Raw genomic sequence first — 17,007 nt, forward strand, 5'->3', positions numbered from 1 at the left:
CCAGTAACTGCATGCATCTCGATGGCAACATCAGGCAAGGTGGTAGAAGCTGGGGCCAAAACAGAATTTCTCAGCATCGCAGGGCAAGAAACGGCTGGAGTCATACTAAGAAGAATCGGCCACTCGCTGTAGCTTGACAATGTCAATAGAGATGTACCTGTTATCCTTGTGATCAGGAAGTGGAGGTAAAATGACTGTTCGTGCACACCAAGCACCGGAACTGGTGCACGATAAGATGGGCCGAACTCCTTCTTGTTCTCCACCTTCTCACGGACCAGATCACCAACTCAAGGTAGCCAGCCGACTACCGGAATCTGAAGCGCAGCATCAGATGTGGAGGGCACGTGTTCCTTCGCTAGACTGTCTCTTGTTTCATGTAGATTCTGCAATACAGCACAGTGATCATTTACATCAAAGGGAGCGGCTGACGCCGCCATGTCTAGACCATCAAGGTCCGGGACAAACATTCGTATGCCAAAGAGCATCATGTATGGGGTCCGCCCACCCAGAGACCTTCTAGGGAGATTATTAAGTGCACATTGTAAGTTATACAAGTGGGGTAGCCAGTTCCGTCCAGTGCCTAAAGCCCTAGCTGTCAAAGATTGCTTTAAGTCATGGTTCATTCGTTCCACCACACTATTACCCTCAGGTCGGTAGGGAGACGAAAATTTGACTTGGACCCCCAAATTTCTCATGGCTTCTTTGTACGCCTTAGAGGCGAACGCAGGGCCCTGATCAGAATGAAAGGTACCACATGCAAAACTTCCCACAAAGACACGCAAATCCCTGATGACAGTACGGGCATCAGCACTCCTTTGTGGCCATACCCACAGAAAACGTGTGCACGAATCCACTGCAACCAAGATGTACTTGTACGCAGTATCAGAGGTGAATGGACCGCAGTGATCTAAATAAACACACCCTAGTGGTTTATTAGATATGTACAACTGAGTCTGTGGTGGGCGCGCCGCAGTTGAAGGTTTAATCTGCTGGCAAATGTCACAGTTAAGAACATAAGCGCGAGCTTGTTTATATAAACCGCACCACCAGTAACGTTGTTGTAACAGAGATACAGTAGCTGCAACGCCGGCATGGGCAGACGCCATGCCCTCGTGAGCCGCTAATATCAAAGATGGTCTGCAGTCCGCGTTGGGAATCAATCTGTCACCAACGTCGTCAATCCTCACTAACGGGACGTTATCAGGACTTGAGCGATAAAGGTAAAGAGAAGGGAAACCTCTTGGGTAATTTGTTCCCTTCTCTGTAGCAGCAATAGCTGCCAAGATGTCATCCTCGATCTTACTTTGCGATCTTGTAACTGCTGCTACTAGGTATGTCGCCACTGCTGTTTTTGCTGCCTCGTCAGCTAGGCTGTTGCCGACAGCATGGACACCAACTCGTTGGTGACCAAGAGTGTGAATAACATTCACGAGAGGCAGATGTTCTTTAAGTTCTGCCACTCGAACCCAAAGCATTTTGTGCTTAATTGTGCTACCTTTGGAATCACGGTATTCATTTTGAGAACAAAAATGTAGATTGTCGTTGTAAGATTGAACACAATAAAATGAGTCACTCACTATAGGAGTGGGTGACCCGAGAATCAGCAAACTCCAGTGCGAGAACCAGAGCATGGAGCTCTGCCAACTGTGCGGTACAATCACCCAATGACTGCGAATGCACGACATCAGATTGGAATTCACCATTCACAAAAGTACTGACCACAATTGCGCAGGCCGCTGAATAGGCATGCTTCGATCCAGTCGCCGGTTGAGCAGAACCGTCAGTGTAAATGACACAATGGTAATCCTCGAGCGTGCGCAAGGACAGAGGAGCTGGATGAACGAATTCATACTGTAAGAACTCCTGAGTCTGTAGTGCTGCGTCAAAGATATAAGTGACGTTGGGCGATGTCAAGGAATTGGCCCATTGTATCCACCGTGGATGCAAAGCTTTAGAATTTGGTACACTCGCTTTGGTCACTGCCTCAAGGGCAGGATATGGTGTGACCACCAACATGCGTTTCCCTTGCGATAGCGCTCGTTCTTTAAGAATCGCCATCTGTACTGCCGTCTCAACTTTCTCGACAGCGGAAAATCGCAGTTCAGCCGAAGTGTACAGGTGCGATTTGTAGGCAATGGGGACGGTGTCGCCCTCATTGAACGTTAGGTACGTGAAACCCACTGCGCCTGGCACAATTCTTATGACCAGGTTAGTGTGGTTATCACGCGTCAGTAAGTATTTTGAAGCAAGAAGGTCAGCTTGCAAAGATTGCAATATAGCTGAATGCTCCGGCAGCCAGCATGATTTGGAAAAAGTAGGTTGTACTTAGACATAAAGTGGCTTGATACGCTGGGCATAATCAGGAATGTACGTGCGACCGAAATTCAGAAAGCCCAGCAAAGATTGTAATTTCTTCAGTGCCGTAGGAGCACGTAGGCATGCGCATTTCTCTAGGAAGTGCGGAGCCAACCCTCGACCTTCATTGTTGAGTTCGTATCCCAAAAACAACACTGTATATTCTGCAATGTGAGACTTCGCAAAGTTGAATTTGTAACCGAAGTCTGCAAACAAAACAATAATGCGATCAACGCGACACAAATGCGGCTTTAACTCGTCATTTGTGAGATAAATATCATCCACATGCGAGTACGCATCAGGGTCAATGTCTCTAACAGAGAGACTATACGAGCGGCAAAGACTCCAGGGCTTTTTTATAGCCCATCGGTAATCTTTTAAAATGTTTTTGTTTGCCGTCTGAGGTAAATGCCGTCCATTGACTACTAAGAGAGGACAGGTTATGGCTGTAAAAGCCATTGGAAATGCCAAGTGTGGTTTTAAACCGTTTTCTCACGAGACTATCGACGAGAGCAGAACTGTGGGTATTCTGTGCTGCGCATGTCCGGCAATGAGAGTTTAAATGCCGGTAATCCAAAACCAGGCGGTACGACCCATCAGGCTTCGTCACAGTGAATAAAGGATTATTCATTGGTGACACACATGTTTCAATAGCACCTTGATATTCCAATTGTTCAAGGATAGCCGCGACCTGAGGTCTTGCTTCGCGACGCATGGGATATTGGGGTTGTGGCTGGGGCGTGGACCGCAAGGGAATCTCATGGCTGGAGGACAATTTATCCCAGCCTACCTGATTACGATACAAAGCCGGTGCTAGCACCAGAGCCCACTCCTCAGCGAACTTTTTAGCTTGGTCCTTTGGCACTGTGTGCACCAAGAATGGGAGGATCACCTCCTCCCCTCTAAGAGCATCCAAAATGAAAGCCGGGGGCCAATCTGCCTCTGCCAATAGAATATCATACGAAGAGGTCAGATTGTCCCAAAAAATCCCTTGAATCGTACGTTGTATGTCACCTTCAATTAAAAGGACTATATTATACAGTCTGTCCGGGGGAGCCACTCTAGTGTCAGCAGTTTCTACAGTAATGAACGTGTCAGTTGCTGTCGCCACCAGATATGGACGCAGTGCTTGTCGCGCTACTGTAACTTCCGCCGCGCTGTCGAGCAGCGTTAGTGCCCATGTCAGGTTCTGAAGCTGCGTCCGCACTATCTGTGGCATACCTCGCAGTTAGCGCAGTAACTTTCCTCTTTTGAAACGGTGGTCGTTGACGTGCAGACTCGTCCTGCTTGCCTTTACCGTCAGTCTGACGGGGTTGCTCACGTCCTTGGGCACCCCTTCCTTTCCCACGGTCTCCGCCACCGGACTGTGAAGCCGATGTTTCCTGGGAAGAACGAGGAGAACGTTGTTCAGAAACCTGAAATCTATCAGGTGACTTAATACTAGATCGATCGCTCAGATCATATGTGCTTTCACTAGTCGACTATACGGATGAGGCTGTACGAGACCCCTGTTTCTGTTGCTGCTTCCCCTGTTTCTTTGCCCGCCAGTTTTGTTTAGGAAAATTTGGGCATTCGTCTTTACCAGACGACCTCACCTTAGTTTGCTGTACTATATCAGGAATTATTACAGTTGGTTTAACACCGCAGGCACTGCGGCCTATGGTCCTATAGGCTTCCGCAATTATTTTAGCGAACTCCTTAGGCCTGTCGAGTTCGTCCACGCGGTCCAGCTCATTAGCCACTTGGAACTGCATGGCATCACCTTTGAGGTTGCCCATTACCAAGGAAGCAACCACATCGAACACCCCAACAAGCCGCATTCCTAATTCAACAGCAGCCTCCGCACCGTGATTTTCTTGAACACGTTTAATGACGGAGGGTAGTACAGACATAGACGGAGTGCCGAAGCACTTCGAGTAGGTCGCGGCAAAGACCTTGCCCCAGTTGTCACAATCGGCCATATCTGGGACTAAGTCTTTCGGCAAACTAATGGTGAGAATCCTGTGTTTCTCCACAGGAGTGGTATGCGGAAAAACCGCCTCCAGTTGGTCAAATTTCTCAGCAAACCAATAAGGTAAATCATCCTTATTTTGGGGGCGCTTGCCCATCACCGAATTAACCATAACAGGACTAATAACCACCGCGTGGTGGTCCATTGGTTGTCCCGCAACAGCAGGTGCCCCCACCTGCACGTTGCGTGACACGTACTGCACCAAAGCCCTATGCACTGTAATCAGGGCTGTGTGTAGTACCCGCAACTCAGCCACCGCTACCGTGAGATAGCGAGGATGAGGCGTAAATCCGGCCAGCACCGGCCATGTGGCCCCTGCAATCGACACCGGGCCCATTCTAGCCGGTGTAACCGCATGGGGAAGGGCGCCATTAAACCAAATGGTATGCTGCCAGGCAGAAATAGGAATTTCTTGTGTCTCATACGGCGTATAGATTGCAGGTAGCTGCGTGGGAGTATAGGAATGAAACGTATCATCGTCTGCATTCACCGCCGGAAAAGTCACCCAAGAGTAAAACAACTCATAAGGGAAAGACGCATCAGCGCTCACCACAAAAATAACAGCCATACCATCGTCCGGCACCCCATACGTCGTCAAATGACAGCGCAGAGGTGTACTGCTATGTGCAGCAATGTCAACCGCCATAAGGACACACAAAAGATAAACAACGAGTTTAACAGTAGCACCAGGGTTCAGAAGAAACCTTTTTAATGATCAAGCTTGAAAGAACCTATTAGTCGAGAAACAGGTAGGTTTTAAATCCGTCACTCCCGCTATCCGGAAACAAGAGTGAGGGAGTCGTGGACTAATATAAGCACTACTAAGGCGTTTTAAATAAATCGACCAAACGTTAGGTGCGCCGTGTTGCAGGGATTCTGCTTATGCACAGAACTATGCACAGGAAACCAGGACCTCAGTGAATTGTGGTGTACCAAAAACTCACCTCAGAACCCAGAACCCCTTATCCGACCAGCATCAGTGTCCCATTCGTTATCCGAGTTTATCTCGGCGGTCCCTATGTATAGACAACCCAGAACAAGCGACTTAGTGTATTCTCAGGAATGGTGGAAATCAGAAATACCTGTTCGTAATTATTCTCATATCAGTCCACAACAAGAGTAAACAGAGACACGGCTAAGTTTAAAGAGTTTATTTTATAAACCTCGTGTCCTAAGATGCAGTACTTTGGCTAACATAAGCAGACAAATGATTAAGATCAAAACCATCAGCATAGTTACAATACCATAGAAAATGAAAGGAGAAATCATAATAAAATGACAGTGGATTACAGCCACCTTCCTTTCGCTAGTAAACTAATATTATTATTAGACTAATAGAAGGTCTCTAGGCTTGAATGGGGAACCCCATACCGTAAAGATCAGCTTAGTGGAATCACATCACAGGATCAGGTATACTCTGCTCCTGGGAAAGCTCTTCTTCCGAATGTGTATAAAGCATGCAGCCTGCAATATTAAAAGCACTCGACTTTCAGGTATTTGCAGCTGCGTGCGTGTTATGGCTAAATAGTGGGCCGATCAACCTGAACCCAACAACATGCACCGTCTAGCGACCCAGACTGTTTCTTTACACAATGTTCAGACCAAGGTCGCAGCTCAGTGTTAGGGATGTGAACAACAGACAGTTCTCATGTGAAGCAAAGGCGAGCAAGCATTTCTCAAATATAACATGTAACTGCAGTGTCGTGTGCAAAAGCAGCAAAAGTGGTAGGATGGCTTTCTAACATCTAACGCGGTTGTGCTAACTAAGCAATGTACGTATATAAATAGTAGTCCTAACTACATGGCCAAATAGTCATCTTTTTGGGGAGCAAAAAAAAGGATCTCTGAATAGGTTAGTGATTTATTTCTTCAGTCAGCATCTCTAGACCTAGGAGAACATACCACTAAAGCATTTTCTCTTGGATCCCGTACTTGGAACCGAAAACTGCGAATGGTCTGTTTTTCAAGAAAAGCAAATTACAGGGCTTTTGTGCCGAGTGCTTTTTATTAAAAAAAAGAAAATGTAAGTTAAGTGATGAAGGAAGTGTTATTTGAATTTCTGGGTAGAACACATCTCATGTAGATAAACAAAAGCTAATTCTCTTTTCCCCTTCTCGGATACTTTTTCTTTAGTCTCCTGACTTCTGTGTTATTTGGGGGGTGAGGCATACAAATAAATGATCCAAACACTAGATAGGAGTACATAAGAAATAATATTTGCTTGCCTTGTTACCTTTTGTAGGTGGAAAACTCATTCTTCTAGTTTCAAGCACCAGCTTATCATCAGTGGGGGTGTGTGATCCAACAGTTCTACCCTGAACCCCCAAAGTTGAGTCTCATTCTGCATGAGTGAGGCGCTTGGACAATATGGTCATCCTTAAATTTATGACCAGATTGTATCCCCTTGAGAGAACTGAAAGATACTTTCCACAGACACTAAAGGTAGCGCCCATGCTGCCCTGCATATCTGCTGATTGGATATGCCATGAAACCAGGAGATGTATTCTTTGCAACTCCTGTAGATGGAAAGAAGGTTGATTGCCCCCCCCTGAACAAGTACTGCTTTGAATCTTCCCTCAAGGTAAGGCACTTACTCCACTTGTACATCACAGGTCCATTCCAAAGACTACCAGATTTCCTTGGTGCTGCCAGAGAAAGAACAGCCTAAAACTGAGGCACTCTCAGTTTAGTCACCCGTCAGCAGAGGTGTATAGCTACTACAGGTGCAGCAGGTGCAGTGGCATTGCAGCCAAAGTCTTCCGGAGTTATTGATGCTGTCGTGATAGGAAAATACAGCAATGATCGGGGTTACTGGGCCATTTTCCTTGCTTTCACCAGGATCCACGGTATCCCTGCTACATAACTGCCTGTCAGAACCCTACTCTAGTTACTAGCCACAGACTGGATGGTGGAGGTCGTTCAGAAGGTCATGGTAACTAAGAACTCTTTTGAGAGGTGCATGCTATTTTGGTCATTCACTTTAATAAGTGATGATTCAGACTTCCAGGTTTTGAACGGATGCTTTAACAAAGGACAATTAACATTAGTGCTCCTGGAAGTAAAGCTGTCACTATGGTATGCTTGAGAAATGTTCTAAGAGCACATAATGTTAGAAGGGAACAAAAAAATCCAACTTGTATTCCTCTTCCAAACCACACAGTATTTCTTAATTTGCCGCTGGGCGGAGATAGGTGTTCGCGGAAGGTTTACATTTTTCAAGGAGCAATGCCTAATCGTTAGATAAAGGATATTACAACAGACTATACGTGGCACAGCACATGCTAAGATATTGTGGGCTGCACCCTCTTACCTTCACTAGTGATCAGTGTTGCAAATTATGCATAAATGAAGCTCCATCTCATTCCTTTTCCATTGGTTCTGATGTTGTGAGGTTAGGCAGGCACTCGGAGTACCCTTTCCTCCTATTAGCTGGCACAGGGGGTCTGCAAGTCATTGAATTGAAAACAATGGTCTGTAATTATTTTTGCAGTCAAGACACTTGCTGAAGATCAGTCTGTTTTACTCTCTGACAACATTGTAATCAAAGCGTATGTAAAGCAAGAGAAGGGGCTTGTTTAGGCTCTGACTATAGTGACTGTTCAGTTCTGTTCTTAGGCAGATGTTAACTAGCTTTCTGTGAAAGCTATTCATATCGAGGGTGGACAGATTTGCGATTAAGCAGCTAAGTAAAGCTTTTCTGCCCCAAAAATGCTGCTGGTTTTCCTGGGAGACGTATCCCACTTAGGTGGGTATGTCCGAACGCATCTGTTAGGCTTATTTGCAGGGAAGGTAAACAATGTTTTTGGTCATTCTGCTTCAGGTTTCAGAGGAACAGAGCGAGTAAAGCTCTCCTTTCTTCCTGACGAAGACTCTCCTGTTTTCTTTTTCCCTTTCCTCTTGATTTTCCCACATACTGATAACCTGGAGGCAGACTGGGTGGCTTCTTTGAGTGTTCAGAAAGAGCCATTCCCTAATTCGCAGGGTGTCCTCAGGCTCCAAGTACTACTTCCAGCAATGTTCCAAACCCTTCATATGACGTCTGGAATTCGAAATGTTTGGGAGAAAGGGACTCTCAAGGGGTTTGTAGTAATGTAGAAATCTAAAAGTGCTGAAGGAATACAAGTGGTACTGACTCACCTTTGGTGTAAGGGGCTGTACTGCATCTTCGAAATTATGATCCCAGTTAGGTGCTTCTCTTCAAATAAGGTTAAAAATTAGATGTTACATCAACAGTTAAGTGGTTGGTCTTCAGAGCATTTAAAGAACTTTGGCGTGGTCTAAAAGAGTTGAAAATATTTGATATGCTCAGAAGACTACTATTTGGCAGCGGCCCAGAGTTAAGTCATTGTTTCCAGTTTGAAACCTGCTTTTGTGTTATCTGGTTTGTAGTAACCTCCATTGAGTATTTTCTTGTAGGTACCGTAATTTAATGACGTATTTCTGGTCTCTGTGTTCTGTACTTAGTCCCCAAGTAAACCAATTTCCCCAACTACAGATGATCCAAAATTGACTGCTCCTTCGGTGTAGTCCAGATTCATCCCATAGGTAGCTTCCACCTGTAACATAAACCGGGAGCATATATCTTGGTTTAGATCCATCCTCTCCAGAAGAACTCGTTCACACATTGGACATTTAAATCCGCCATCTATTCATTGAGTTGGTGTTTCTGGTTGAGGATTGGGTACTCAACTAATTAAAATTTATAGGAAGGAAGTAAGGTAGCAGGGTGACTGTCTCTGGAGATGGCATGAAAAGACTGACTCAAAGTACTATGTTTGTAAATGAGACCTATTTTCAATTTATAATTTTGCAACGTTTGCAGTTGAACATTTCTGTATCAAAAAACAGTTTGATGCATTATGTAGGCTTGTCCCTCAAAACGCTATTTTTCAGAGGAGGAAGCTGAATTTTCACAGGTAGAATTGTTTTTTGTTTATTTCTGTTTTTTGATGTATTTTAACTTGAACTGTGATATGCATTTCTTCATAGTTGAAAAGGATAAGTTATGAGATGATTACATTGGCAAACTAAACAATGTGTGCCCCAAGAGAGGACTTGCATGGGTGGTTCTAAAAACAAGAAGGCCTTTAACAAACAACTTTCACTTGAAAGAAGCATGTTTAAGGTTGGTGACTTGAAAAAAAACACGAGAAAGCCTTCAGTGAAACAATTTGTCCTTAACTCTTTGCTGGTAGTCATAAATGGACATTTTCTTAACCTGTAACTTGCCTTTGTTAAGTTCTGCCTCTATGGGAGTTGGGCCATTGGAGACGTTTGCATGTATTTTTAGTGCTTCTGTAGTTAAAACACTTTAACCACAGAAAACTAACATGATTTAGAAAGTGTGTCCACGGAAGGTCTTCTGAAGTGTAGCTAAGGAACAACCAGTAATCGCCATTCTTCCTTTCATTTTTCAGAAGTGTGTTGGATTTTGACTTTGAGAAGCTGTGTTCCATTTCCCTCTCTCACATCAATGCCTATGCCTGCCTTGTGTGTGGCAAGTACTTCCAAGGTGAGTGCATTTTTAAAGCATGCGTGAACATGATTAAGGGCGTGGGTCATTGAGCACTCACAGTGATGATGCCACCCCACGGCTGCCTTGCCGGCCTACATTTTGTGATACAAGATGTTTTGAAATTCTCCCTATGTATTACCCTACCTTTATGGCCTTTTTTTCCATGAACACCAACACATTTAGCAATTTGAATATGTAGTTTTGAATTACATGGCTTGGAGAATTTGAAGAAATGGGGAGACTTCAATTCTGAACCTTGTCACTGATCAGATTTCTCTATTTTAAAACATATTGGGGAAGAAATGAGCTAGAGGAATGTGATTTGGGAGACGATTTCTCTATTGAGTGACTAAGAACTTCAAACAGACAAAGGGAGACTCTTTATTTTGGCTGATTTCACCCCTGACTTCATATGTAGCAAATGCTTTTGCTCCTTTGCCGTGTTTGTAGGATGTTTGCTAGATACACTTCACATCCACTGAGATCTCTCCAGGTTAATTCTTGGACTGCAAAGTTTGTCATTCCTGTAGGAAGGAGTGCCAATACAGAGAATTCACTGCAGTGCCTTAACGGTGGAGGTTAGCACTATAAAACATGCCTAAGATAGCATATCAAAAGGGGAATTGCTTGTACGTGTAATACATGTTTTTTAAATTGACGGATTTTAATATCGTAGTCTTTCATCATACACCTTTGTGAATTGCTCTTGTAGAGTGTCCTAATGGCACCTGCCCTTATTTCATGGGTTCATTTCAGGTAAAAAGCAGCTTTATTCATTAAGGGGACATAATAAATGTTCTTATGAATGAGCAACATCATTTGAAGGCCCTGCTCATATATGTGAAACAGCTTGATTCTGACATCCGAGGCTGTGTTCTCAAATTCCCGGGTGCACATTAATTCTCTCCTGAATCTTGTCTCTTTGTTACAAGTGTTTTTGACTCTGCTTTCTGTCTTTAGACACAATAAGGCAACAATTTGCTTTACTAGGTTCATGCACATTTGTACTCCCTGACATTTAGTGGCACCACAACGAGTTCCCTGCGTGAAGGAACCATGCAGGTTATTGAGATCTATAACCGGCATTGGCAAAGTTAATAGATCTCTTTTTGGACTTATTGGCTTTTCTAATTTCAGCATGGACCAAAAAAGTTGCAATGACGCAGGCGTATGCATTCTCAATTATGCATTCACGCTTACAAAATGATTTAGACACTTTTTTTGTTTACCAATCTGAGGTGGATCGATAAATAAAAGAAAGAATTATAAAGAATAAACTTAAAAGCATTTTTTGAGGTAGCCTGGTCCTCCCCTTTCCCACTTCCCACAAATGCCAGTGCTCCAAAAAATACAATGTGTAAAAAAATAAAGACATTGGGTCGGGGAAGCAACGAGTGGGAGGGGGAAAATAATGGCAGCACACGAGGAGGGACAGCATGGGGAGCAGGGGAGAAGCGCATGATTGAGAAAGAAACACAGAGCACGGGGGTGCAGGAAGTTTGACTGTGAGAAAAGCACACACAAATGTTTGCCACGAGGGAGCCAGCAACACGGAGAGTGGGGACTGGGCATTTGGTGTGGTAGGGGAGAAGCACACAAGGGAGAGAATGAAAATTTTCCTAGCTAACGTAACGGAAAGTTTCAATTCTATTAAGGACTCGGAGGCGAGGATTATGCCTTCTTTCTCCACTTTAATCAATAGCAGCGAAGTACAACAAACTACATTTCCCATGAACCAAAGGGAAAAAATGTAGTCAAAACAAACACGTAACAATGACCAATCAGAGGGCTAGCACAGTGTCCAATCCGGGGCTGGATGCCCAATATAGTCCATCAACTGTGTCTCCTCCTCTTTCTGAGCGCGGAACCGGCAAGCATCAGCCCCTCAGGAATCTTGCTTGTGAGAATCCGAGCCTGAGGACAAAAATAAAACATTACCGCAGGAAGTGTACATGCCCAACTGTACAAAAGCCATAATACAAGACCTGCTAAGAAGCAACATGTCCAAAAGAGAAATGACAATTGCATTGTGCACAACAGTAACCAAACCATTTATTCAATTGAAACAAGGTTACTTACATAAGTACGGGGAGGGATCTCCTGTAGGAAGTGAGGGCGGGATAATCCTCGCCTCCGAGTCCTTAATAGAATTGAAACTTTCCGTTACGTTAGCTAGGAAAATTTTCATTCTATGTCAGGACTGGAGGCGAGGATTATGCTTGTTTAAAGCTTGCCCACAACCACCCGAGCCATATTCAAAACTGGTTTGAAATAAAACCGCTTGAAAGTAGAGTCCGAAGACCAATCTGCCGCGTTGAGGATATCCTCCAAACGCGCCCCCAGACTGAAGGCTTTCGAAGCCATCGCACCTCTTGCGGAGTGTGCACCAAACCTGCTAAGGTTGATGCCTGCTTCCTGCATCACCCAGCGGACCCATCGAGCGATGGTAGGGGAGGAAACCGCCTTAAAAGGCTTCCGAAGCGAAATGAGGAGTTGTCTCTACCCCGGAGGGCGAAACTCCTCAGTCATTTCCTCGTATGCCTTGAGGCATCGAACCACACACAGCTTCGGAGAGTCCGGAAACTGAGGATACGAAATCGTCCGAGAATGGCACTTCGTGCGCCTCAACAGAGTAAAAGTCACCCCCTCCGGGGAAAAAATTCGACCTGTAATGTCGAAGGCCCGAACGTCTGATACTCGCCTGCACGAAATCAGGCATAAAAGCATGGCAAGTTTACCCGAAAGTTCCTTCCGCGAAAGGAACCTATTGGGCTGCCAAGATAAAAAGAGGTTAAGCACTTGATTCACATCCCAAAGCTCGGAATAACGAGGTTCCGGAGGCAACGATAAGCGGATACCTCGCAACAGGCGACATACCAGAGGGTGTTCGCCCACCGGGGAACCGTCTACCGGGACATGGCCCGAGGAGATCGCTGACCTGAAGGTATTCACCGATCTGTATGCCAGGCCTTGAGATGCCAATTGCGCTAGAAAATTCACAACGTGAATGATATCCGAGACCAAGGGATCGAAACCCCGTCGCAAACACCAACGGGACCATCTACCCCACGCTGACCTGTATCTTTTGATCGTGCTGTCCGCCCATGCTTTAGCAAGGAGAGCCTCAGCTTCTCTCGAAAGGCCAGGGGCTTTCCAGCGACCCCGGAAATCCGCCACGCCATGAGCCACAGCGATTCCGCGGACACTAGAGGGTGTGGATTCCCGTCCGGATTCAGAAGAAGAGCTGGAAATTGGGGGAGTAGGATTGGAAAATCCCAGGAAAGTTCCAGAAGAACTGGAAACCACACTTGAGACTTCCACAACGGCGTGACCATGACCAGGTCTGCCTGCTGCCGACGGACCTGAGCCGTCGCCCTCGTGATCATCGCAAAGGGAGGGAACGCATAACCCAGTTTCCCACTCCAATCCTGGAGAAAAGCATCCGTGGCAGCCGCCAGGGGGTCCGGACGCCAACTGAAAAATCGCTGAATCTGGTGATCCAGGTGTGAAGCAAACAGGTCCACTGAGAAGGGACCCCAAAGGTCTCTCAATGTCGCAAAGACGGAGTGGTGCAACCGCCAAAGACTGGAATCCCGAAAGTGGCGGGACTGGAAGTCCGCCTCCACATTGGCACGACCCGGAAGGTATTCCGCCGTGACCGACACTTGCGCGTCCAGGCAGTACTGCCAGAAACTGGCCGCCAGATCCGAGAGGGCTTTCGAACGGGTACCTCCCAGGTGATTCACATAACGGACTGCTGAGACATTGTCCATTTTTAGCAGAACACAAGACTGCACCGAATCCTTCGTCCAGCACCGAACGGCGAAGGATCCCGCCAGAAGCTCCAAGCAGTTGATATGTAACCGCTGTTCTTCGGGCGACCACAAACCTCCTGTGGAGAGGTCTCCGCACCGTGCACCCCAACCGAGCCTGCTGGCGTCTGACTCTATAATCATGTCTGGCGTGGAGCCGAAAATTGCTCTCCCATTCCATGCCTCCATATGGTCTAACCACCAATGAAGTTCGGCGTGAGCTTCGGTGGATAAAGCGACCTTGTGAGAGTAGGGATACCCCCTGCGAAGGAAGAAACCCTTGAGACGTTGAAGGGCCCTGTAATGTAGAGGACCCGGGAAGATGGCTTGGATCGAAGCTGACAGAAGACCCACTACCCGCGCCAACTGGCGGAGGGAGATCCGTTGCTTCGCTAACACGCGCCGCAACTCGTGTCTGATCTTGGAAACTTTCCTGGCCGGGAGGCTGAGAGTGGATGTAGTGGAGTCTATGACGAACCCCAAGAATGTAAGAGTCTGCGTTGGGCAAAGCAGGGATTTTGTCTCGTTTATGACAAAACCGAGCTCCTGTAGAAGCGAGACCGCCATCTGGAGCTGCTGCGTCAATTGACGTGGGCAGGAGGCCATGAGGAGCAAATCGTCGAGGTAGACAATCATTCTGACCCCCCTGGATCGTAGATACTCCACCACTGGTTTGAGAACCTTGGTGAAGCACCAGGGAGCTGATGAGAGACCGAACGGGAGGGATGTGAACTCGTACGTGTGATGACCCCAGAAAAACTGAAGGAACCGACGGTGGGGTCGAAAAATCGGGACCACCAGATAGGCGTCTTTGAGGTCCAAACGAACCATCCAGTCGAGAGGCCTCAACACGTCCCGAAGAAGATGGATTCCCTCCATCTTGAAATGTCGATACACCAACCACTGGTTGAAGTCGCTTAAATTGATCACAGGTCTCTTGCCTCCGTCGGTCTTGTCGACCAGAAAAATATTGCTCAAAAACCCTTGAGGGTGGGGAGACGAAACAACGATAGCGCCTTTCGCCAGGAGTGACGAAACCTCCGCGTCTACTAAGAGTGCGTCCTGCGCTGAAAAATGAATGGGCCGGGGCAAAGTCGACTGAACCGGGGACCCTTGGAATTCTAGGCGAAAACCCCTCACAGTTTGCAGAACCCAAGCGTCGCGCGTGATGGTTTCCCAAACCTGGACTCGACCCGCCAACCGTCCCCCTATGTCTAGAGGGGAAGAAGGGAGAATTCTCACCTGGACTAGAGGTTGTAGCTCCTCCACGGAATCCTCTGCCTTTACCCCGTCGTCCACGTGTGGGGTAAAATTTGCCGAACCGGGCCTGGTCATGGTATTGTCCGGAGCCTTTTTGCGCCTGCTGGCGTTGCTGTCGACCGGCCGAGCGACCCCTGCCTCGGCCGGCCCCGCGAAAAACACGAGGGAACACCTTCTTGATAGTAGACTGTGCCCGGTCTAAAGAAGTGAACGTGTTCACGAATTTCCCAAGCTCCTTGACAAAGGGCTCACCAAACAATCCACCCTGGGCCACTGCACCAGCTTCAGAGTCTGCCAGGTCGCCTAACTTCGGATCAATCTTAATAAGAAGGGACCGGCGACGCTCGGTGGAAAGGGCACAGTTTGCATTTCCCATGAAAATCACCACACGCTGTGCCCAACCGGACAGAGTCTCTGGGGAAATAATGGAGCCTGACTCCTTAGCCTCCTCTGCCATGTCTAAAATCTTTGTGATGGGCCCCAAAGCGTCCAGGAGCTTATCCTGGCAAGCTCTCCAGGATCTATCAATCCCCTTTTTCGGGTCCCTAATGAACTTTTGAAGAAAGGTACCCATTCGCGGGTCAATCTCAGGGGTGAGGGACACCTTACCCTCCAAAGTTGGGCGAGGGCATTCCGCCCGAAGGCAGTTACGGGCCTCTTTTTCTAGAGGGCGTCTAATGTGGGCGGCCACATAGGCTGCTACTTTGTCTGCCGGGGTCCAGTCTGACGACCGCGGGTGGACAATATCATTGGGATCTAGCATATCCGACGTACCTGGGGGATTGGTAGATGGACCCGGGGGAGAGGGGGTGGAAGTATCACCGGAAGGAAGAACCGGGCCCGTAGGGAGGGAAAGACCAGCCGGAACTGACCTGTGGCTGTCTAGAAACGCCTGTCGAAGGCGATCAAAGGCATCTCCGTCCACCCCTGCATCGCGGACACGCTTAGCAGGAGGGGACCCCAGGGGATCTGGTGAAATACCCGAAGGGATAGAGGGTTGGGAGGACAACTGCTGGGAGAGTTGAGCAAAAGCAGATTGAATCTGGGAAGACAGTCTAGACTCCAAGGGGGAAATTGCCTGGTCCACTGCCCGGTAAATGGACGTGTCCATAGCCTCATAAAAGGCATCACCCCAGGGCATATCAGCGAGGGGATCCTCTTCCTCCTCGGGAAACTCATCATAAAACTCCATAAGGAAGGAGTACAGACCCCACAAGAGAGGGAAACAAAGGTGGCCTGAAAAGGCAGGAAGGGATGGACCTTCTCTTTATAGGGCTGGGTATCAGCCGGTTACTATTTGCAAAATGTGGTATTTTCACCACTAGATACCGGGTTCAGGCCCGAGGGACTACTTGCTGGCCAACTATACGTTCAAACAAACACACCCTGCCCCGGGTGAACTGATCTGGGCAAAGTCCCTTGATTGAAAGATACAGACCTCTTCAGAGGCGTTCAAAGTAAAATATACAGCCTGCGCCCCACAGAACTGGACATGGGCAACAAGCGTAACTGAGCACTGGCAGCGCAGCTCTTGTAAACGCGCTACTGCTGCCTACACCGAAACCGGCGTTCTCCTCAGATCAGTGCTCCGGTGCACCGCGCGCGCGTCGTTTGAAAAAATCCCCTTTGAAGTGAGATCAAACGAACGCGACGCGGTGCACAGCCTCTCTCGCCCTCTGGCGGTGGGAGGACCAGGAGCGCAGCCAGCTGACACCGCGTAGGCACGGGAAAACCGTACCCGCGGTTAAACACTTCCAGCGCTGTCCCTACGCTGGTGAAACTGAACGCGTCACAAGCGCGTACGAAGAGAAATAAAACGGACCGCTATCTCCCGAGAGAACCAAATTGGATCGCAGTCTAGTCAAGCCGCGCTTGAACACCAAACCCAACAAATATTACTAATGTAGCGCGAAGCGCTAGAAATCAACATAAGCATAAACCAGCACAACGTCAGTGAAATATACACAAGCTATCATCATTACAGCCATAACTGTTAGAGAAAAGAAAATGAGTACTTAACTTGCTGCGTAGCAGCGAAGAAAGAGGAGGAGGAG

At 47.2% G+C, this 17,007-nt stretch overlaps 1 protein-coding gene across 1 annotated transcript in view; it reads left to right on the plus strand.

The window, feature by feature from the left end:
- The window catches only part of USP39 (ubiquitin specific peptidase 39), a 243,337-nt gene that overhangs the window by 114,238 nt on the left and 112,092 nt on the right, over positions 1 to 17,007 (plus strand). The window contains exon 3 of the mRNA XM_085635237.1: positions 9,784 to 9,878. Within this exon, the coding sequence (XP_085491363.1) occupies positions 9,784 to 9,878 (95 nt within the window). The remainder of the gene's footprint in view (positions 1 to 9,783; positions 9,879 to 17,007) is intronic.

This window comes from Triturus cristatus, chromosome 11, assembly GCF_964204655.1.
Source record: "Triturus cristatus chromosome 11, aTriCri1.1, whole genome shotgun sequence".
In the NCBI taxonomy this organism is placed as follows: Eukaryota; Metazoa; Chordata; class Amphibia; order Caudata; family Salamandridae; genus Triturus; species Triturus cristatus.